At 42.8% G+C, this 20082-nt stretch overlaps 1 protein-coding gene across 17 annotated transcripts in view; it reads left to right on the top strand.

The window, feature by feature from the left end:
- COMMD7 (COMM domain containing 7) overlaps nucleotides 1-20082 on the top strand; it is a 105852-nt gene that overhangs the window by 24168 nt on the left and 61602 nt on the right. For 11 of the 17 annotated variants that reach the window (XR_011996944.1, XR_011996945.1, XR_011996946.1 and 8 more), the window contains 6 exons: nucleotides 6211-6264; nucleotides 6359-6461; nucleotides 16486-16542; nucleotides 16625-16662; nucleotides 17111-17201; nucleotides 17519-17568. Coding sequence is in view for 13 of the 17 variants with exons in the window: in XM_072736123.1 (XP_072592224.1) it covers nucleotides 6211-6264; nucleotides 6359-6461; nucleotides 16486-16542; nucleotides 16625-16662; nucleotides 17111-17201; nucleotides 17519-17568 (393 nt within the window). In the remaining 4 variants the exon portion in view is untranslated. Of the gene's footprint in view, nucleotides 1-6210; nucleotides 6265-6358; nucleotides 6462-16485; nucleotides 16543-16624; nucleotides 16663-17110; nucleotides 17202-17518; nucleotides 17569-18406; nucleotides 18456-18983; nucleotides 19712-20082 lie in introns of those variants that run through there. The other 6 variants (XM_072736122.1, XM_072736130.1, XM_026009895.2 and 3 more) reach the window with 3 other exon arrangements.

Genomic DNA, 20082 nt, shown 5'->3' on the forward strand with positions numbered 1-20082 from the left:
TGTAGGTGCCGTGATAATATCTTTTCTGATTTTTTTGCACGTTTTACATTTATAGCACATCTCAAATCAGAATAGACTTTTTGAAGTGTTTAATAGCTACATATGGCTAGTGGCCACTGTTTATCATACAGCAATTCTAAGTGCTTTTATGTATATTATTAAGTCATTGAGTCCTTAGAACCACCTTAGGAGGTAGGTGTTATTATTATCCCCATTTTGTACATTAAGGAAACAGAGTCACAGAGTGGTTAAACAAAAGTAGCTGTTTATTGAGAATGTACCGTGTGGTAGGCACTGTTTTCAGTGCTTTATGTGTAGCACCCTTAAAAGGTAGGTGCTGTTATTATTCCCATTTTACAGATAAAGAAATTGACGTGTTTAAGATTAGGCAGTCAGGAAGTTGTGGAGCCAGGAATTCAGGACCAGTTGCTTGACTTCAGATTCTGGGGAGTGAAACATACAGAGTAGAGTTTTGTAGATGTTCTCCCCAGGTAGGTAGCTTAGCTTTCACTTGTTTACGTGGTGGGATTTTCTGGAAGATTTTCATTTGGAGAATAAAAAAGATTCTACTTCTAAAAATCTTTTTTGAAGCTACAGGATGATAGGATCTCTAAGGTTACCTCCAACTTGGTATTCATGGAAAAAATATAAACCACGTCCTTTAAAATAAGATCTTGCCTTCATATTCTAACTTTGAAACACACTCTGGGAAAACACACACACACACACACACACTCTGGGGGCACCAGGGTGCCTCAGTCAGTTGGGCGCCTGACTTTGTTTTTTTTATTTTTTTTAAAGATTTTATTTATTTACTCATGACAGACACACAGAGATGGACATAGGCAGAGGGAGAAGCAGGCTCCATGCACGGAAACATGATGCGGGACTTGATCCCAGGCCCTGGGCCAAAGGCAGATGCTCAACCTCTGAGCCACCCAGGCATCCCAGGAGCACCTGACTTTGGATCTCAGGTCAGGTCTTGATCTCAGAGTTGTGACTTAAGCCTGTGTTGGGCTCCACGTTGGACGTGGAGCCTACGACAAAACAAAACAACACTGTGAGATCTTTACCTTTTTTTTTTTAAGTTTGTTTGTTTATTTATTTATTTATAGTACTCCATATACCCATTGTGAGGCTCACACTTACAACCCTGAGATCAAGAGTTGCATGCTTTGAAGACTGAGCCAACCAGGTGCTCCTTTGTTTTTAACACAGAAAGCTTTTGCCTGGTGAGCAATTTACCAGAGTCCTTTCCCTGCCTTTCATTTGGATGATCAGATTTCTCCAAGTACCCACTCTATTAGCTAATTTATTTTGAAGTCTGAGGCCTAGGCATCAAGGAGAAAAAGAATCATTTTATCAATGTGAGCATCACCATTTATTGCTCACTCAGTGTCTATTTTCCTGAATCCCTACTCTACACCAAATAGCCACCTAAACCCAGTGAGATATACAGAGGCTTGATGGACACAGTCTCTTATGCTGGGTAAGTTGTGATCTGCTAGAACAGGTCAGAAAATGGAGATCCAGCACAGTACTAGCACAGTGTACCTAGAAGTGTTCTCTGATGCCTGTGGCCAGTCCTGGGTAATGTGCATCCCTAAGAGTAGAATTTAAAAAACAACAATTTTTAGAATGGGTATAAGAGGAAATTCAGAAAAATATAAAGAAGAAAACAAATGGTCTACAGTCTTTTCACCTAACTGTAAATGAAAGCAACACATACAGTTAGAAAATTCAAACAGTATTCAAAGGTATAAAATTAAAATACCTATTTTGCTTATCTGCAGAAATTGTCATTTTTTTTTAAAGATTTTATTTATTCATTCACAAGAGGCAGAGACACGGGCAGAGGGAGAAGCAGGCTCCATGCCGGGAGCCCAATGTGGGACTCGATCCCAGGACTCCAGGATCACACCCTGGGCTAAAGGCGGCGCTAAACCGCTGAGCCACCTGGGCTGCCCTAGAAATTGTCATTTTAATAATTTCTTGTGTTCTTAGTAGGAAAAAAAAGTCTGCATTTACCTGTGTATATATGAGTATCTGTTAGAATTTTTAAGATTTTATTTATTTATTTTTTAAGATTTTATTTATTCATGAGAGACACAGAGAGAGGCAGAGACACAGGCAGAGGGAGAAGTAGGCTCCATGCAGGGAGACTAATGTGGGACTTGATTCCAGGACTCCAGGATCATGCAGTGGCCCGAAGGCAGGCACTAAACCGCTGAGCCACCCAGGGATCCCCCTAGAATTTTTTTTTTACACAGAAGGGATTGCATGGTATTACTTGAAATGGATTTACCATAATTAACCAGCCCTATATTAATAGATACTTAAGTTGCTTTCAGTTTTTTGTTTTTATGAACAATGCTTTGTGTAAATATGTCTGGTTTACTTTTTGGAACGTATCTGAAGGGTATACTTCCTGCAATGGAATTACTAGGTCAAGAGATATGAGCATTTAAAAAATTAGATAGGACTATCGAATTGCCATCTGGAAAGGTTGCTCCAATTTATCCTCTCATCAACAGTGTAAGCATGTCTGTTTCCTGGTACTTTCACCAGCACTGGTATCATCAAACTTTTGTTTTTGAAGATCTGATAAGTTAAAAAGTGGTATTTCCTTATTTTGCTGATTTGCATTTCTCATCTGGAATGATCTTGAACATCTTTCCAAATATTTATTGGTGAGCATAGTTAAGATTTTGGTTTCATGGATGATGATGGGCAGGTGAGCATTCCAGGGAAAGACAGCTATCCAGATACAAAGGCGAAGAATGGGGAAGGTGTTAAGGGAAGATTTATTCAACAAATACTTAACTGCACACGTGACAATAACCAGGTCTCTGACCATTCAAAGGCGTACAAGGAACCTTCTCTGCTAAGACAAGTCCGTGTTTCTTATCAAGATTTAAAATTCTAAGTGCCCTCAGGCAAGGTTCCAAGAGGGAGCCTCAGAAGTTAAGAATCTGGGTAGGTCACTTTCTTGTTGGGAGGGTCATGGAGTCTTGGCAGCAGGGCTTTAAAGGATAAAGGGTGGGTTGGAAAAGTGGAGATAGGGACGCCTGGGTGGCTCAGTTGTTGAGCATCTGCCTTCAGCTCAGGGTGTGATCCTGTGGTCCCAGGAACTCCCACATATTTAAAAAAAAAAAAAAAAAAAGGAAAAGGAGATAGGGATGGGGCTCATCATGGCCTGCAGACCAGATTAAGTTGAGGCCCCTCTTGAGAAGAGACATAGGGGGATGAGGCCTCACAGGGAGTTTGAGCCTGAATGCTAGGCTGAGGCTTGAAAATGGAAAAGCCACTGGAAGCCTCCTTAGCTGCTCCATTTCTGAAAGGACCCAGGGTGACATAGGAAATACACTTAGCCAAAGATCTGACGGTCTGCAGATTTCAGGGGGAAAAAACGAAGTAAAAGAAAGCTCAGTTTGAGGATGCAGTCTGAAACTAGTCCCTCACTTTTCTTGTTTTTACTATATAGAATCAGCATTTATGCAAGGCTGATACCCAGTATCTTATGACACCTAATATCATGAGTACTGCAGAAAGACAACCCCTGGATCAACCTTGGTTAAAATATTTCCAGGGAATATCCATGAACTTTTGAGAAAGTAGATACCTCTATGCCATTGGCAGGTGGGAGTATAAATCCATGCAATTTCTTTGCAAGGCAGTTTGGCAACATTTTCTCAGAATTTAAAATGCATATATTATTTGACCTAAGATACATTTTTTTTCTAAGATACATTTTTAAAAAAAGATTTTATGTATTTATTAGAGAGAGACTGACCATGCACAACCAGAGGGAGAGGGAGAAGGAGAAGCAGGCTCCCTGCTGGGTTTATTCCCAGGACCCTCTGATCCTGACCTGTGAACTGAAGGCAGATGCTCCTCTGCCAAGCCACCCAGGCACCCCTGACCTAAGATACATTTTAGAAATGTATGTTATAGACATACATGTCACAAAGAGATATGTGGAAGGATATTCATTGCAGTATTATTTAGAATAACAACAAAGCACGCATACATGCTAATGTATCGCTAGGGAGCCGAATTACACTAATACAGCTGAATGCTGTACAGTTTTTTTTTTTTTTTTTTTTTTTATTTATGATAGTCACACACAGAGAGAGAGAGAGGCAGAGACACAGGCAGAGGGAGAAGCAGGCTCCATGCACTGGGAGCCCGACGTGGGATTCGATCCTGGGTCTCCAGGATCGCGCCCTGGGCCAAAGGCAGGCGCCAAACCATTGCGCCACCCAGGGACCCTGTACAGTTGTTAAAAGAATTGGGTAGGGGGTTCCTGGCTGGCTTGTCAGAGGAGCCCTGCTACTCTTGATTTCAAGGTTGTGAGCTCAAGCGCCAAGGGTGTAGGTTCACTATCATCTTGATTGTATTTAAAAGAAAGTAAATTCAAATACAATTCTGGAAAGGCCACAAAGGTGTTAGCAGTAACCACCTGTGGACACCTCCAATTGATATTGAGGGGGGCGGGCAGGAAGAATCATTTTATTACTTAAAAAAAAAAAAAACTTAAAAAAATAAAAATTTTAAAAATAAGAGATTGTTCTTTTTTTTTTTTTTTTTAGATTTTATTTATTTATTCATAGACACAGAGAGAGGCAGAGACACAGGCAGAGGGAGAAGCAGGCTCCATGCAGGGAGCCCAGCGTGGGACTCGATCCCGGGTCTCCAGGATCACAGCCCAGGCTGAAGGCGGCGCCAAACCGCTGCACCACTGGGCTGCCCAAGAGATTGTTCTTGAACAGTAGATAATAAAGTGTAAACTTTACTGTTTTGTCACATACATAATAGGATTTTATTGTAGGAGAGAAACCCAGAAAATATAGATAGAAGAAAATAAAAATCTGGGGATCCCTAGGTAGCTCAGCAGTTTAGCACCTGCCTTCAGCCCAGGGCATAATCCTGGAGTCCCAAGATCGAGTCCCATGTCGGGCTCCCTCCATGGAGCCTGCTTCTCCCTCCGCCTGTGTCTCTGCCTCTCTTTCTGTGTCTCTCATGAATAAATAAATAAAATCTTATATAAAAAAAGACAAGTTAGAGGGCTGCCTGGGTGGCTCAGATGGTTGAGCGTCTGCCTTTGGCTCAGGTCATAATCCCAGGGTTTGGGGATGGAACCCCCAGTGGAATCCAGCTCCCTGCTTAGTAGGAAGCCTGCTTCTCCCTCTCCCTCTGTCTGCTGTTTCTCCTGCTTATGCTCTCTCTCACTATCAAATAAATTTTAAAAATATTTTTTTTAAGATTTTTATTTTTAGGGATCCCTGGGTGGCGCAGCAGTTTGGCACCTGCCTTTGGCCCAGGGCGCGATCTTGGAGACCTGGGATCGAATCCCACGTCGGGCTCCCGGTGCATGGAGCCTGCTTCTCCCTCCGCCTGTGTCTCTGCCTCTCTCTCTCTCTCTGTGACTATCATAAATAAATAAAAAAAAAATTAAAAAAAAAAGATTTTTATTTTTAAAGATTTTATTTATTCATGACACACACACACACACACACACAGAGGCAGAGATCCCCTACAGATTTTTAATTATTTATTCATGAGAGACATGGAGAGAGAGGCAGAGACATAGGCAGAGGGAGAAGGAGGCTTCTCAAGGGGAAGCCTGATGCGAGGCTCGATCTCGGGACCCTGGTATCATGACCTGAGCCAAAGGCAGATGCTCAACTGCTGAGCCACCCAGGTGCTCAATAAATAAAATCATAAAAAAAAAAGACAAGGTAGAGAAAAAGTTTATATATAATATGTTAACATTTATGTGGGGCAGAAAAAAAATCACATATTTGGGTTGGCTTAAATTTAAATAATAAATATGTGGATATATAAACAAAAAGAAAAAAGCAACTACTATTAATCTTCCAGGGATTTTCCTTTCAGGCCGTGTGTGTGTGTGTGTGTGTGTGTGTGTGTGTGTGTGTACTTTGACCCTTCAGATATATATACTCGCAATATCTCAATATGTATCCCCCACATATGTGTTCCAATAAAATATATGAGTTTTTCAGACAATATGGTGATACTGATATATTGACACTGAGTAGTAGGTGCTGTGAATATTTGAACCTTAAGATGATCAAACAGGTATCCATGTCTGTGTGTTCTCTCTTAAGAGTCTATAGTTGGATGGGATGTGGGAACACTGACCCAGGAATAGAATTTTACTGATATTCTGTGTTATTCTCTTCACAGCAGTTCTCAGCCTTGACAGAAGTGCTTTTCCACTTCCTAACTGAGCCAAAAGAGGTAAAGTACCTTATGATAAGGAGAGTTCCTGAGTGTGGGTCTACAGCCCTGAGATGCTAAGGAACTGAAGGCCTGGTTTGTTCCCTCTCTGCAGGTGGAAAGGTTTCTGGCTCAGCTCTCTGAGTTTGCCACCACCAACCAGATCAGTCTTGGCCCCCTCAGAAGCATCGTGAAAAGCCTCCTTCTGGTTCCAAATGGTGAGTAGCCTCTCTTAGCAGTTGAGGCCAGAGATGTTACTTGAATTCTTCCAGTCCACAGAGTCAGTGAGCATGCTCTGGGCACTGAGCCAGCACATTCAGTAGAAAACCAGACCAGACATGGGCAGGACTCTCAGTCTAGGGAGGGAAGCCAGGTACACAGATAACTGCAGTAGAATGTAATAGGGGTGCAGCTCAAAGTACAGTCTGCATCCCAGCTTCGGTTCCCAAACTGCTATCTGGTCCTCTGCATGGTAATTACAGAAATCAAGAATAAGCATTTAGAAGCTTTTATAGCAATTTGGCAAAATCTTTTGAATCCACTGATTTTTTTAATGGGGCTTGTTTTTTTTTTTTTTTTTAAGATTTTATTTATTCAAGAGAGACACACAGAGCGGCTTAACAATAACCCACAGCCCGCGGACCAGCTGAGAGACACACAGAGAAAGGCAGAGACATAAGCAGAGGGAGAAACAGGCTTCCTGTGAAGCCTGGTGGAGGACTCGATCCCAGGACCCTGGGATCAAGACCTGAGCCACAGGCAGACATTCAACCACTGAACCACCCAGGTGTCCCTGTATTTTTTATTTTTAAGATTTTATTTTTAAGTAATCTCTGCACCCAATGTGTGGCTCAAACTCACAACCCTGAAATCAGGAGTTTCATGTTCTACCAACTGAGCCAGCCAGGCACCCCATGGGCTTATATATATATATTTTTTAACGTGGTAAAGTATACATAATGTAAAATTTACCATTTTGACCATTTGGGGCTTATATTTTATATGCAGTTTTTAAAATTTTTTCATCGTATTTTATAAAAATATCAGTCCACAATGGATTGAAATTTTAAAAAGTCTTTCACTGTAGATAGTTTCAGGAAGTAATTTGCCTAGAGTAATCAGGAAAAGTTTCTAGCCGGGAGGAAGGTGAGCACAAAGGCTTAGCTATAGGGATATCCATTGTAGCACTATTTTGATGACATAGAAAAATCAGAAACAAATTGCCCAGTGGTTAGAGATTAGTATAATGCACTATGGTCTGTTTTTACAGGGTAAGATCATGGTGGTCAAAAATTCATGGTCCTAAGTTAGGTAGATGTGGGTCTGTCACTTGCTGAGTAGTGTGGTTTGCACATTTACAAATTAGCAGTGGGCTGATTTTCCCAAGCTCTCAGCCAGTGGTACACTGAAAGTTAGGGGCTTAATTTGTTTGTTCCTGTTGGCTGCCTTCCCACATCTTAATGCAGGTCCTTTCCTTTGAGTGTCTATGCTCTTGATGTTCTGGGGGCTTGCATCAGAACATCCCGAGGTTACCAACTGTGAAATTTTCTCACCCTCTGTTTAGGTAATTCTTGCATTTGTTACCCTCGTGGAGGGTTAAAAGCTTGTAAACCAAAGGCTGGAAGAGAATGTACAGTCTTTGTAACACGGGAATAAATACTCATTGCAAAGCTACAACAGTACAGAGCTATTGGAGAGCCAGAAGCGAAACATCCCCTTCTACCCTTACACCACTCTTGTCTCCAGACACCATCACAGTTTACTTTTGGTGTATGTCCTTTTGTATTTTCCCATACGCTGGCAGATATGCACATAGGCCTTCATGTAGTTCTGTTTTTCATAAATGGCAGTAAACCATAAAAGTGCTCTTGTGGCTTGTATTTTTTCACACATGGTACGTTGTGGAGATTTCTCCACAGCGACTTCATTCTTCTGAGGGCTGTAATGGGCCACGGACTGGATGTCTCTTCAGTTAGTCATCTGTTTCCTGTTGTTGTACGTCTTACTCGTAACCTTTCACTCTTAGAAACAGTGCCGCAGTGGACGTCCTTGGGACACTGTGTGCTCCCCGCTGTGAGCATTTCTGTAGGCTAGGTGCCCGAATGAAGATCCAGAGTCTTCTCTCTCATTTTCTAGCTTAACACCTGTGGAGATGGGTTTGTCAGTGGGGGAAGACCTGTCTACCCAATAGCTGTTGTGGGCACTGATTTTCTAGGTGGCTTCTGTCTCCCGGTACCCCTCCCTCCCTTCTTTCCTGTCTTCCCTAGCTCTGCTCTCCACCCCCCTCAATCCTGTCAAACTGCCTCAGTCCTCCCCAACCAGGACACTTGGACCCCTGTGCTATCTTTCAGAAACCCTTCCTAAATCACTTCAATCTGCAGTGACCTCCCTTCCTCTCAGCTCCCAAGAGATGGTTTTTATCTACAGTTATCATTTTGGCCTGTAATGGTTTACAGTTTGCTATTGTTCATGCTGTTTTACATGTGTCTCTTTTGTGGCTTTAACAGAGAGCTTGTTCTTTGAAGTCAAGGGAGGATCTTATACTTCTTTCCTGAGCCAAGGTTACAAGTTAAGTAATGACATAAAGCAGATGCTTAGTACATGCTGCATGAGTTGAACGGAACTTGGAAGATCCTGTGACCCTCCCAGGGGATGTTGGGTATATATATTTTCAGGCAGGATTGATTGTCATTGTTTATAGCAGATCATTTTTCTATAGGTGCAGAGAAACCTGAGGAGGAACTCATAGCATACCATTTAAGAGGTGGGCTTTGCACGCTCACATGGATTTGAGTGTTAGTCACATCACCTTTGTAGCTCTTCAGCCTTGGACAAATCAGAATTAGCCTCAGTGGGACGCCTGGGTGGCTCAGCGGTTGAGCATCTGCCTTGGGCTTGGGGTGTGATCCTGAGGACCTGGGATCGAGTCCCACGTCAGACTTCCTGCATGGAGCCTGCTTCTCCCTCTGCCTGTGTCGCTGTCTCTCTCTCTCTCTCTCTCTCTCTCTCTCTCTGTTTCTCATGAATAAATAAATAAAATCTTAAAAAAAAAAAAAGAATTAGCCTCAGTTTCTTATCTGAAAAACAGAATTGTAAGAGCAGTATGGTTGTGGCTTTAGGAATGAATAAATTAATATATACAAAGTACTTAATACAGTGTTGGCTAAACTTTAGTTTTATGTATCGATAGTTCAGTTAGTTGTAGTCAAGTGCCTTCTCAGATTATGAGGACTAAGCATCTGAGGGTATAGCTCATAAGTCACTTGTTCTTTTCCTCAGCCCAGAACAAGTTCTTAGTCCTTTCTGCCTAATTGTGGCAGTACTATCTCCACCTTTACTCTCCTTTTTTTTTTTTTTTTTTTTAAGATTTTATTTATTTATTCATGAGAGACAGAACAAGAGAGGCAGAGGGAGAAGTAGACTCCTGCGGGGAGCCTGATGTGGGACTTGATCCCAAGATCCCAGGATCAGGCCCTGAGCCAAAAAGGCAGATGCTTAACCGCTGAGGCACCCAGATGCCCCTCCACCTTTACTCTTCCATCCCTGGTTACAGCCTGGCCTGGAGTACACTTCTACAGCACAGCTAGCATCATGATGCACTTCATAACTATTTACTCTGCATGGTGAGCTCCATAATCCTCAGTGTGGCATTCAAGCCTTTCCCAATCTCATCTGAAATGTAAAGACCTCCAGGTCCTCACCCACTTCCTTGTCCCTCATCCTGGACCTGCCTTGCCAGAAGACCTCCTTGTAGAAGTACAGTTTGTTAGAGCTGGAGGAGCCTCATCCCTTCAGATCAGTTGTCCTCAAATTGGTATTTTTATCCAGGAAAGGCTTCTGTGGTCAACCAGAAGCAGGAAATACTGCCCCTTCTCTCTCCCCAGCTTTGGAATCTTAGAGAGACATACTCATTAGCATATCTCAGGCTCTGTAAAGTGCCCCAATAAAGACCTGCTTATCTAGTATCTGAGAAACAGTTAACCATGAAACCCTTCTCCCTCTCCTCTTCCTTGTCCTCCTTCTCCTCCTCTTCCCCCTCCTTTTTCCCCACCTCCTCCTCCTTTTTCAGGGAGAGGATCAGCTAAAAGCTTTTTGTAAGTTCTGACCTAGTCTAATCTTTGTCTTACCGATAAAGAGAGCCCTAGAGAGGGAAGTGACTTGCTTAGGATCTTACAGTGGAAAAGCTGGGACCAGTACCTCTCTTGGTTGGCATAGAGCCCAGTAACTTGTTTTTGTTTTTTAATGTTTTTCTTTCACTATTTAGTATGTAATTCTTAAAAACACCTGACTTCATTTGTTAACCCATAGCCAGATTGTTTCATCTATACCTCTCCCACTTTTCACTGGTGTCCAAACTGGATTATTTTATTTAATTTTATTTATTTTTTTAAATATTTTATTTATTTATTCATGAGAGACACAGAGAGAGAGGCAGAAACACAGGCAGAGGGAGAAGGCAGGCTCCTTGCGAGGAGCCCAATGTGGACTCGATCCCAGGATCCTGGGATCATGCCCTGAGCCGAAGGCAGATGCTCAACTGCTGAGCCACCCAGGCATCTCAAACTGAATTATTTTAAAGCAAATCTCAGAGGTCCTTCATTTCATTTCTGAATACCTAGTCATTATCTCTGAAAGATAAAGGCCCCTTTTCCCCCTTATCAAACCACAATGCCATTATCATATCTAAAATTAAAATATGCAGTGTTCACATGTCCCCATTGTCTCATGCATTTTGTTTGTCTATAGCTGGTTGCTCTCATCAGGATCCAGGGAGGGCCCTCACATTGCATTTGGTTGCTGGATGGCCCTTGTTTGCATACTTGTCACCATGGCTACTTAACAGCTTTGAGATCTTGGAGCCAAGTTACTGAACAGGAGTTCATACATCATTATAAGAATAGAGAAAGATATTGAATGTGAAATACTTCAGTGAGCAGTACACTGCTGCTAATACTATGATTGTTTTCTAGATACAGATAACTCCTAGATTGCAGATAACTTGACTGTAGGGCTACTATTTAAGCCTTTTTTTTTTTAAATTTATTTATTTGTTTGTTTGTTTGTTTTTATTTTTTTATAATAAATTTATTTTTTATTGGTGTTCAATTTACCAGCATACAGAATAACACCCAGTGCTCATCCTGTCAAGTGCCCCCCTCAGTGCCCGTCACCCATTCACCCCCACCCCCCGCTCTCCTCCCCTTCCACCACCCCTAGTTTGTTTCCCAGAGTTAGGAGTCTTTATGTTCTGTCTCCCTTTCTGATATTTCCCACACATTTCTTCTCCCTTCCCTTATATTCCCTTTCACTATTATTTATATTCCCCAAATGAATGAGAACATACAATGTTTGTCCTTCTCCGATTGACTTACTTCACTCAGTATAATACCCTCCAGTTCCATCCACATTGAAGCAAATGGTGGGTATTTGTCGTTTCTAATGGCTGAAAGCCTGGTTTTATTTTAATACTTAACAAGATATCTGGCCCCTGTAGGTCCTCAGTAACTGATTGTTCTTTAAGAAAAGCTGCTAACTCCCCTTCTCCTCTCCCAAAGAACTTCTTTCTGGCTGGGCAAAAACAGAGTAATCAGAACTGAACAGTAGTCACAAATGGTATTTAATCAGCTGTTGAACTGAGTTCCCTAGGATTCCCAGCCTCACCCCACTCTCTTCTCTCTGTGGAGCTTTTCAGTCATTCTCCATATGGCTCCCTTCCTTGTTACTTGCTTGGTGTGGTCTTTTGCTTCTCGAATAGAATGTAAACCTCACGAGGGCAGACATTGTCTGTGTGTTCATTGATGTTTCCCAGCATCAAGCATCATGCTGGCACCTAGCAGGTCCTCAGTAAATGCATGTCCAGTGACTGTGACTTCTATCTTTCCATGAGCCTCAGAGGAGTGGATCCAGCAGGGCAACCTTCAGGGTCAGTGATCGCTGACTGAATGTGGCTTACCCTCTCAACCACCTGCTTTCTTTTCCTGGAGCTTTAACCAATGATTAGTTATGTTCCTTGGGTTTCCCTTATAACACTGATGAAGAAAAAAAAAATGAAGAAAAAAAAAAAAAACACTGATGAAGCTTTGGCTAGAAGATAAGATTTTTTGGCTGGAAAAACAATATGCTAATTTTCCAATTGTTTTCTGGCAAAAGTAAAACCATCACCCTGGACATACACCTTTGTGTTGTTTCCCATACTATTTGATGGCAGTAGCGTTTGCCTAAGGCAACTGTTCAGTGAGAGTTAGTGCTCAAGGACTTTATAAACCTTGTCAGATGCTTATCCGTGTTTAAAGAAGGACATCCTCAAATTTCCCTAAGTGGCATATTCTAGGAACTCCAGCCCTGGATTTACAGTTCTCTTTCTGTCTGACATAGAGTCAAGGCTTCAGGCCTATCTTGTACTTAGGACAAAGGAATCACCAAAACAGAAAGCTGAAAAAGAAGAGCTATAGTTAACAATGCAGTATATATAAACTTCAGAATTGTTAAGAGCTTAGATCTTAAAGGTTCTAACACAGAAAGAAATGATAATTATGTTATGTGATAGACGTATTAGCTAGTGCTACAGTGTCAGTCAATTGTCAGATATAAATGTATCATGGCAGCCCTGGTGGCTCAGCGGGTTTAGTGCCGCCTACAGCCAGGGGCCTGATTCTGGAGACCCAGGATCGAATCCCATGTCGGGCTTCCTACATGGAGCCTGCTTCTCCCTCTGCCTGTGTCTCTGCCTCTCTCCTCTCTCTCCTCTCTGTGTATTCTCATGAATAAATAAATTAAATCTTAAAAAAAAAGATACAAATATATCAAATCAACATATTGTACACCTTAAACTTACACAATGTTATGGGTGCTCATAAGCGGGGGAGGGGCAGAGGGCGAGAGAGGATCTGAAACCCATGCCCCACTGAGTGTAGAGCCAGAGGGCTCAATCCCAGGACATGGAGATCATGACCTGAGCTGCCCAACCAACTGAGCTACCCAGGCATCCGTATGTCAATTATATCTTTTTTTTTTTTTAAGATTTTATTTATTTATTCATGAGAGACACAGAGAGTGAGACATAGAGGGAGAAGCGGCTCCTCACAGGGAGCCCGATATGGGACTCGATCTCTGGACCTGGGATCACACCCTGAGCCGAAGGCAGACGCTCAACTGCTGAGCCACCCAGGCATCCCAGTTATATCTTAATAAAAAGAAGGGAAGATTAATAAATTAAGGGCTTGAAGCCTAGCATGATGTAAATATATTTTTAAAATAAGGCTTTGGGGGGGATCCCTGGGTGGCGCAGCGGTTTGGCGCCTGCCTTTGGCCCAGGGCGCGATCCTGGAGACCCGGGATCGAATCCCACATCAGGCTCCCGGTGCATGGAGCCTGCTTCTCCCTCCGCCTGTGTCTCTGCCTCTCTCTCTCTCTCTGTGACTATCATAAATAAATAAAAATTTAAAAAAAAATTAAAAAAAAAAATAAAATAAGGCTTTGGGGGTAGCCCGGGTGGCTCAGGGGTTTAGTGCCGCCTTCAGCCCAGGGTGTGATCCTGGAGACCCGGGATGGAGTCCCACATTGGGCTCCCTGTGTGGAGTCTACTCCTCCCTCTGCCTGTGTCCCTGCCTCTCTCTCTCTCTCTCTGTGTGTGTGTGTGTGCCTCATTAATAAATAAAATATTTTAAAAAATAAAAATAAAAAAATACACGGCTTTGGGGGGATGCCTGAGTGGCTCAGCAGTTAAGTGTCTGCCTTTGGCTCAGGTCGTGATCCCTCGGTCTTGGGATCAAGTCCCACATCGGGCTCCTGCATGGAGCCTGCTTCTCCCTCTGCCTGTGTCTCTGCTTCTCTCTCTGTGTGTCTCTCATGAATAAATAAATCTTTAAAACAATAAATAAAATATGGCTTGGGACACAACAATAGGCAAAACAGACCAAGTCCTTATTCTCGTAAAACTGATATTCTAGTGGAAAAATCAACAATAAATGCATAACATGAAGTTGGATGGTTAAAAATGCATTGCAGAAAAATACAGCAGTAGAAGGGTGCCAGTGAAGAGCAACTCCACTTGAAATAGGGTAGCCAGGGTTCCTTTCCGAGGCAAGATTCAAGGAGAGGCTGGAATGATATGAAGGCCACATGCAGATTTGAGGAAGAGTGTCCCTAGCAGAGGGAATTGCAAGGGCAAATATCAGGAGATAGGAACCTACCTGGCATATACGAAAAGCCAAGTAAGCAAGAGAGAGAAGAGTTTAGGGGTTCTAGAGGCGGCCAGTTCCTGCAGGGCGTTATAAGAGCTTTGGATATTATTGTGAGTGAAGTTGAAGCTATTAGAAGGTTTTGAGCAGGGCAGAGACATGCATGGTCTGACTTAAATTTTAACAAAATCACCTTGGCACCCAGGCTGTTGTGTGGATGCACCAAACCAGTGCACTGTTCCTGACATTTTATCTTTAGTACCGACATTGCTAAAAAGCTTCCTATGGATATTTCAGTGTGCTTTTGGGAGCATATCTGTTGGGTGACTTTTTGGCAGTGCAATTGTTGACTATGTGGCTTTGCCATATTCTCTCCCCAAAAGCTTAATCTTTCTGATCTTTAGTTTCCTAGTAAATTAAAGGTTTCAATAGTAATCCCCACTTCAGAGTATTTTGGGATCATCAAGCAAAATATCAGATTTGAGCTAGATGTACATGTGGTAGTTATGAATTAATTGAATTGGCTAGGAAGTGGCCTTCTTGGAGGGCCTTCATGGCCAAGGTTTCCTGGTGTCTTGCCTTTTTTTATTTCCCTATGGCTTCCTTGCTCAGTCTGATTTTGACGATAAAAGATTTCCTCCCTTTGTTGACATGGTTTATTTTGCAGGGGACAGCCAGCCTTTAGGATTGTTTTTCAGGAGTGAGCTCGGGGCGGGGAGTTGGTCTTTAGCATATTACTCCAGGGCCCTCCCTGGATGGTGGTAAAGGTCTCCTTATTCTTTAATTAGTCATCTTCTGGAAGACTAAGAAGTGGAAAATTTTAAAGCACTTGCCAAATTGTGATTCTGGGCTGTAGCCTGATGTTAAATGTTGAAAAGCCCAGATTGCTGGCAACACTTTGTTTTCAGGAATTGGACCTCAGGCAAACAGAACAAAGCAGCCCCCACGGGGTGTGCTCTTGGGGCTTGCAAGGGGAAGCTTTACTAGACTCCTCTGGAAGTGACTTGTGAATTGTAGAGGCCAACTGTTAGCATCCTTATTTACTTCCTGAAAGCTGATTCTCTGGCACCGCTGTCCAATAGAACTATCTAAATGGTGGAGATGGTCTCTGATCCAGTACCCTGGCCAGTGGACCCATGGGGCTATCGACTTGAAACAGTGCCACTGAGGAACAGAATTTTAAATTTTGTTTGATTTTTTTTTTAAGATTTTATTTATTTATTAATAAGAGACACAGAGAGAGGCAGAGATGCAGGCAGAGGGAGAGGCAGGCTCCCTACAAGGAGCCCGATGTGGGATTCAATCCCAGATCCTGGGATTAGCTCTGAGCCGAAGGCAGACTCATAACCACTGAGCCACCCAGGTGGCCCAAATTTTGTTTGATTTTAATGATTTAAAATATAAGGGAGTGGGCAGCCTGGGTGGCTCAGCGGTTTAACCCCTGCCTTCGGCCCGGGGTGTGATCCTGGGGTCCAAGGATCGAGTCCCACATCAGGCCTCCTGCATAGAGCTTGTTTCTACCTCTGCCTGTTCTCTGCGCCCCCCCCCCCCCCGTGTCTCTCATGAATAAATAAATAAAATCTTAAATATATATATATATATATATAGGAGTGCCAGGAGAAAAATAAATAAAGTTTAAATAACCACACCTCTTAAGTGGTTATGTATTGCCCAGTGCAGCTCCAGGCTGTTGCCCTTATGCCCAGCCTGACATTGAGCTCCCCCAACTCTGCTCCAGGAATCCGTGGCCTTATTCTTTTCTCACATCAGGTACCCCCAACCCCAAGTCCCTAAAGTCCTTTCTGCTCTCTGACTTCTTTCGTCCTTTCTGGAGGGGTAAACACTTGTGTTGTACAATAAATAAAGCATGCTGTCCCATTCTCCAGTTGTTTCCTATGGGCCTTTTCTCCATAGCTGGATTGAGATTTTTCCCGGAGCTAGCCAAGTCTTTTGTGTATCATCCCCTTTGCCCTCTCTGTCATATCTGTTGTGTCTATTGATACTTACTGCCAGTTGATTAACTGATACTGCCTTTTTAACTGATTACTCCCCTGTTTCCCAGGTGCCTTGAAGAAGAGTCTCACAGCTGATCAAGTCCGGGCTGATTTCATAACTCTTGGTAGGTCATCACCAAGGTTGCTCCGGGTGACAGGCCTGACAACTCTTTTATTATGTTAAAGTCTCTTTTTGTTCTCTTACAGGTCTTAGTGAGGAGAAAGCCACTTACTTTTCTGAAAAGGTATCATAATTCCTCTTAATCAAGGTTAAGATTGTTTGCTTTTATTTCATGAAAAGAAACAAATGAGAATGCCTACTAAGGAAAACAATCAATAATTCTATGTCATTTCCCCAGCTTAATAGCTTTCATGCAAATGACACACATACAGCATTTAAATGGCACTATTTAGTGCATCTTTGATTTTTTGCCTCTGATTTGACGGACTTTAATCATCACTCAGTTTTTGTCCCAACCTGGGATTAAATCTTGGAATGAAAGAAAACATTGATATCATCTTCTGCCCCTCTTTACAGCCCTCATCCCCCAGATCTGTACATATAGGCCAAGCCCTCAGCTGTGCATTCTTCCCCTTGTCTGTATAAATACTGAACATTGCTGTGTTGTGGGCAGAATGAAGAGGGGGTATTTTCCCCATTGTTATGACTTTGGCTTTTTGCTTTTGTTTCAGTGGAAGCAGAATGCCCCAGCCCTTGCTCGATGGGCCATAGGACAGACTCTGATGATTAACCAGCTTATAGATATGGAGTGGAAATTTGGAGGTAACTAGTTAGAGCCAGTCCTGGGTCATTTGGGAGATGTAGGGTGGGATTGCAGAGGCTTTCAGATAGTTTCCATAGGGAGGACATGTCCTCAGTCTTCACAGGCTGTTGGGACCAACAACTGCTGCCTCTCTGTATTGCCGCTGGCATTTGGCAGCTCATTTCTATCTACGGCTCCCTGTAAGTTGACTTCCTGAAGAGCATGTTTTGCTGTCCTCATGCTCGTCTCTACATGGCTTCTGCTGGACAGCCTGCAAGATTGGGGTGTTCAGAATAGGTCCATTGTCAACCCGCCCCTTTTCTCTTTTGTGTCACAGTGACATCCGGAAGCAGTGAACTGGAGAAAGTGGGAAGTATTTTTTTACAAGTAAGTCTCCTGATCTGTGAAAATGGGTAGAGTTTTGACTTGGTTAAAAATTATTAAATCAACATTGGATTTTTTTGAGTACCCAATTTAGTGGATGTTCACTGAAATGCCTTGTGTATCTCAGAGCAGTGTTGTCAGCCAAAAATGTGGTCACTAACACACCTGCTCTCAGGTTAATAGGATCCTGATATTGTTCTTTTTTTTTTTTTTTTAAGATTTTATTTATTTATTCATGAGAAACACAGAGAGAGAGAGGCAGAGACACAGGCAGAGGGAGAAGCAGGCTCCATAGAGGGAGAAGCAGGCTCCATGCAGGGAGCCCTATGTGGGACTGGATCCCGGGTTTCCAGGACCATGCCCTGGGCCTAGGGCAGGTGCCAAACCGCTGAGCCACCCAGGGATCCCCCTGACATTGTTCTTAAAAGCTTGATTGTTCTGTAATCATGCAGATTGTTAGAGGTTTTGGTAATTGTGGATCCAGAACCAAAAAAACCTATTTGTGTGTGTGTGTGTGTGTGTGTTTAAGATTTTATTTATTTACTCATGAGAGACATAGAGAGAGGCAGAGAGAGAAGCAGGCTCCATGCAGAGAGCCCCATGTGGGACTCGATCCTCGATTCCAGGACCATGCCCTGGGCCAAAGGCAGGTGCTAAAACCACTGAGCCACCCAGGGATCCCTCCTGTTTGAATCTCAAGTCAGAAGCTGGATGCTTTGATGTTTAAGTGAAAGGATTTTGAGAATTTCTTTGCCCAGTTGTCATCATTTTAATTAAATTTTTTTATTTCCTTTGTTTTTTTTTTTTGTTTTTTTTTTTTTCCTTTGTTTTTTTTAATCAGTTAAAGTTGGTGGTTAAGAAAGGAAATCAAACTGAAAATTTGTACATAGGTGAGTCTGAATTCCTACTGGAACCTTTTCACTTTTTCCATGTTCTCTTTAGTCAGTGGGCTTGTGAAGCACCACAAATCATTTTTTTCTGGGAAATAAGTCATACCTGAGCTGTGGAGTAGCCATTCCCCTGCCTCTCCTCTCATAAATAATAAGCCATCAGCAGGCTAGAGACCCCACAGTTGAAGAGCCTCTTTGAAAACGGAAAGCTCAGGGAGAAGGGATGACGAAGACTGAAGAGCAAGCAGCTCTTGCTGCAAAAGTCGTGCTGAACATCCTGAATAATGCCCTTTCATGTCTTTGTGCTGTGGAGTTATGCCATTTTTAAATTTTCCGCTTTTGTATGGAGCCGAGAACCTTTCTATGTTCAAGGCTTTCAGTTCTTTATTATGGTCAATTACCCATCAAGAGCTGCTTAGATGTACTAAGTCAAAAAAGAAAAAAAAAATCTCTGGGTAGAAATTCATTTTCTTGGATGATTCTGTGGAGTTGGAAACATTTACCTGAAGCTGAATTTTCTCTCCCCAGAATTAACCTTGCCTCAGTTCTACAGCTTCCTGCACGAGATGGAGCGAGTCAGAACCAGCATGGAGTGTTTGAGCTGATTTCTGGCCCCTTCCCTGCTCCCTTCTCTTCCATGGTGGCTCCTCAGAGAGGCGCCTCACTCACAGGCCTGTGGGGTGCTGATATGGGGCCTGCTTGCTTCTTGGGAGCCCAGGTGCAAAGGTTTCTGGAAAACAACAGGATTAAGTACTTAAGGAGCCCCACACAATTACTCTGTGAATTCTTTGTTTAGGGGAACCTCCACCACCTATCTCCCAGGATGCTTCTTAGCTATTCAGACAGGCTGTTGTTGCATCTCAAATTCAGGGGAGGAAATTCAGAGGTTACCTCCCCATCAAAATTTCAGAGTAAACAGATGGTGCCATCACTCAAGATGCACGCTGATCACCCTCCCCTCAAAAAGGGAAAGACTTATTTATGGCTGACACACGTGGGGAGCCCCCAGCGATTTTTCTACGCCCTCTGCATTTGTGGTGGTGGTGGTGGTGGTGGTGCATTGCTAATCAGCTTTTAATAGGACACCTGTATATAAATACTTGCTTCCTCTGTTCTGAAAAGAACTGAGGCCAACCTCTTTTCTCATTTTGGGTTGTGCCCTGTGTTGTGTTGTAATGAAGCTATTTTCACTTGTTTGGGTTCAGGCTGACCTTCTCTGTTGGTCAGATGATGAATAAAAAAGGTTCTAAAGAAAAGGTCTGAATCCAGTTGTCTCAATGCATGAAACACTCATCCCTCTGCAAAGTGCTAGTCCTCTAATCTTCCAACAATTATTTTCCTGGTTTTGGTGAAGGCCCTGAGTTTTGAGTGAAATTAGCTGTGGTCCAAAGATAGAACTTGTAAGAGCAGTTCAGGGCAGATTCAGGTTAAAATGTCATGGAAAGGGCAGCCTTGGTGGCTCAGCGGTTTAGCGCCGCCTTCAGCCCAAGACGTGATCCTGGAGACCCTGAATTGAGTCCCGCAGCGGGCTCTCTGCATGGAGCCTGTTTCTCCCTCTGCCTGTGTCTCTGCCTCTCTCTGTGTGCCTCTCATGAATGAATGAATAAATAAATAAATAAATAAATAA

Source organism: Vulpes vulpes, chromosome 14 (assembly GCF_048418805.1).
Source record: "Vulpes vulpes isolate BD-2025 chromosome 14, VulVul3, whole genome shotgun sequence".
Lineage (NCBI taxonomy): Eukaryota > Metazoa > Chordata > Mammalia > Carnivora > Canidae > Vulpes > Vulpes vulpes.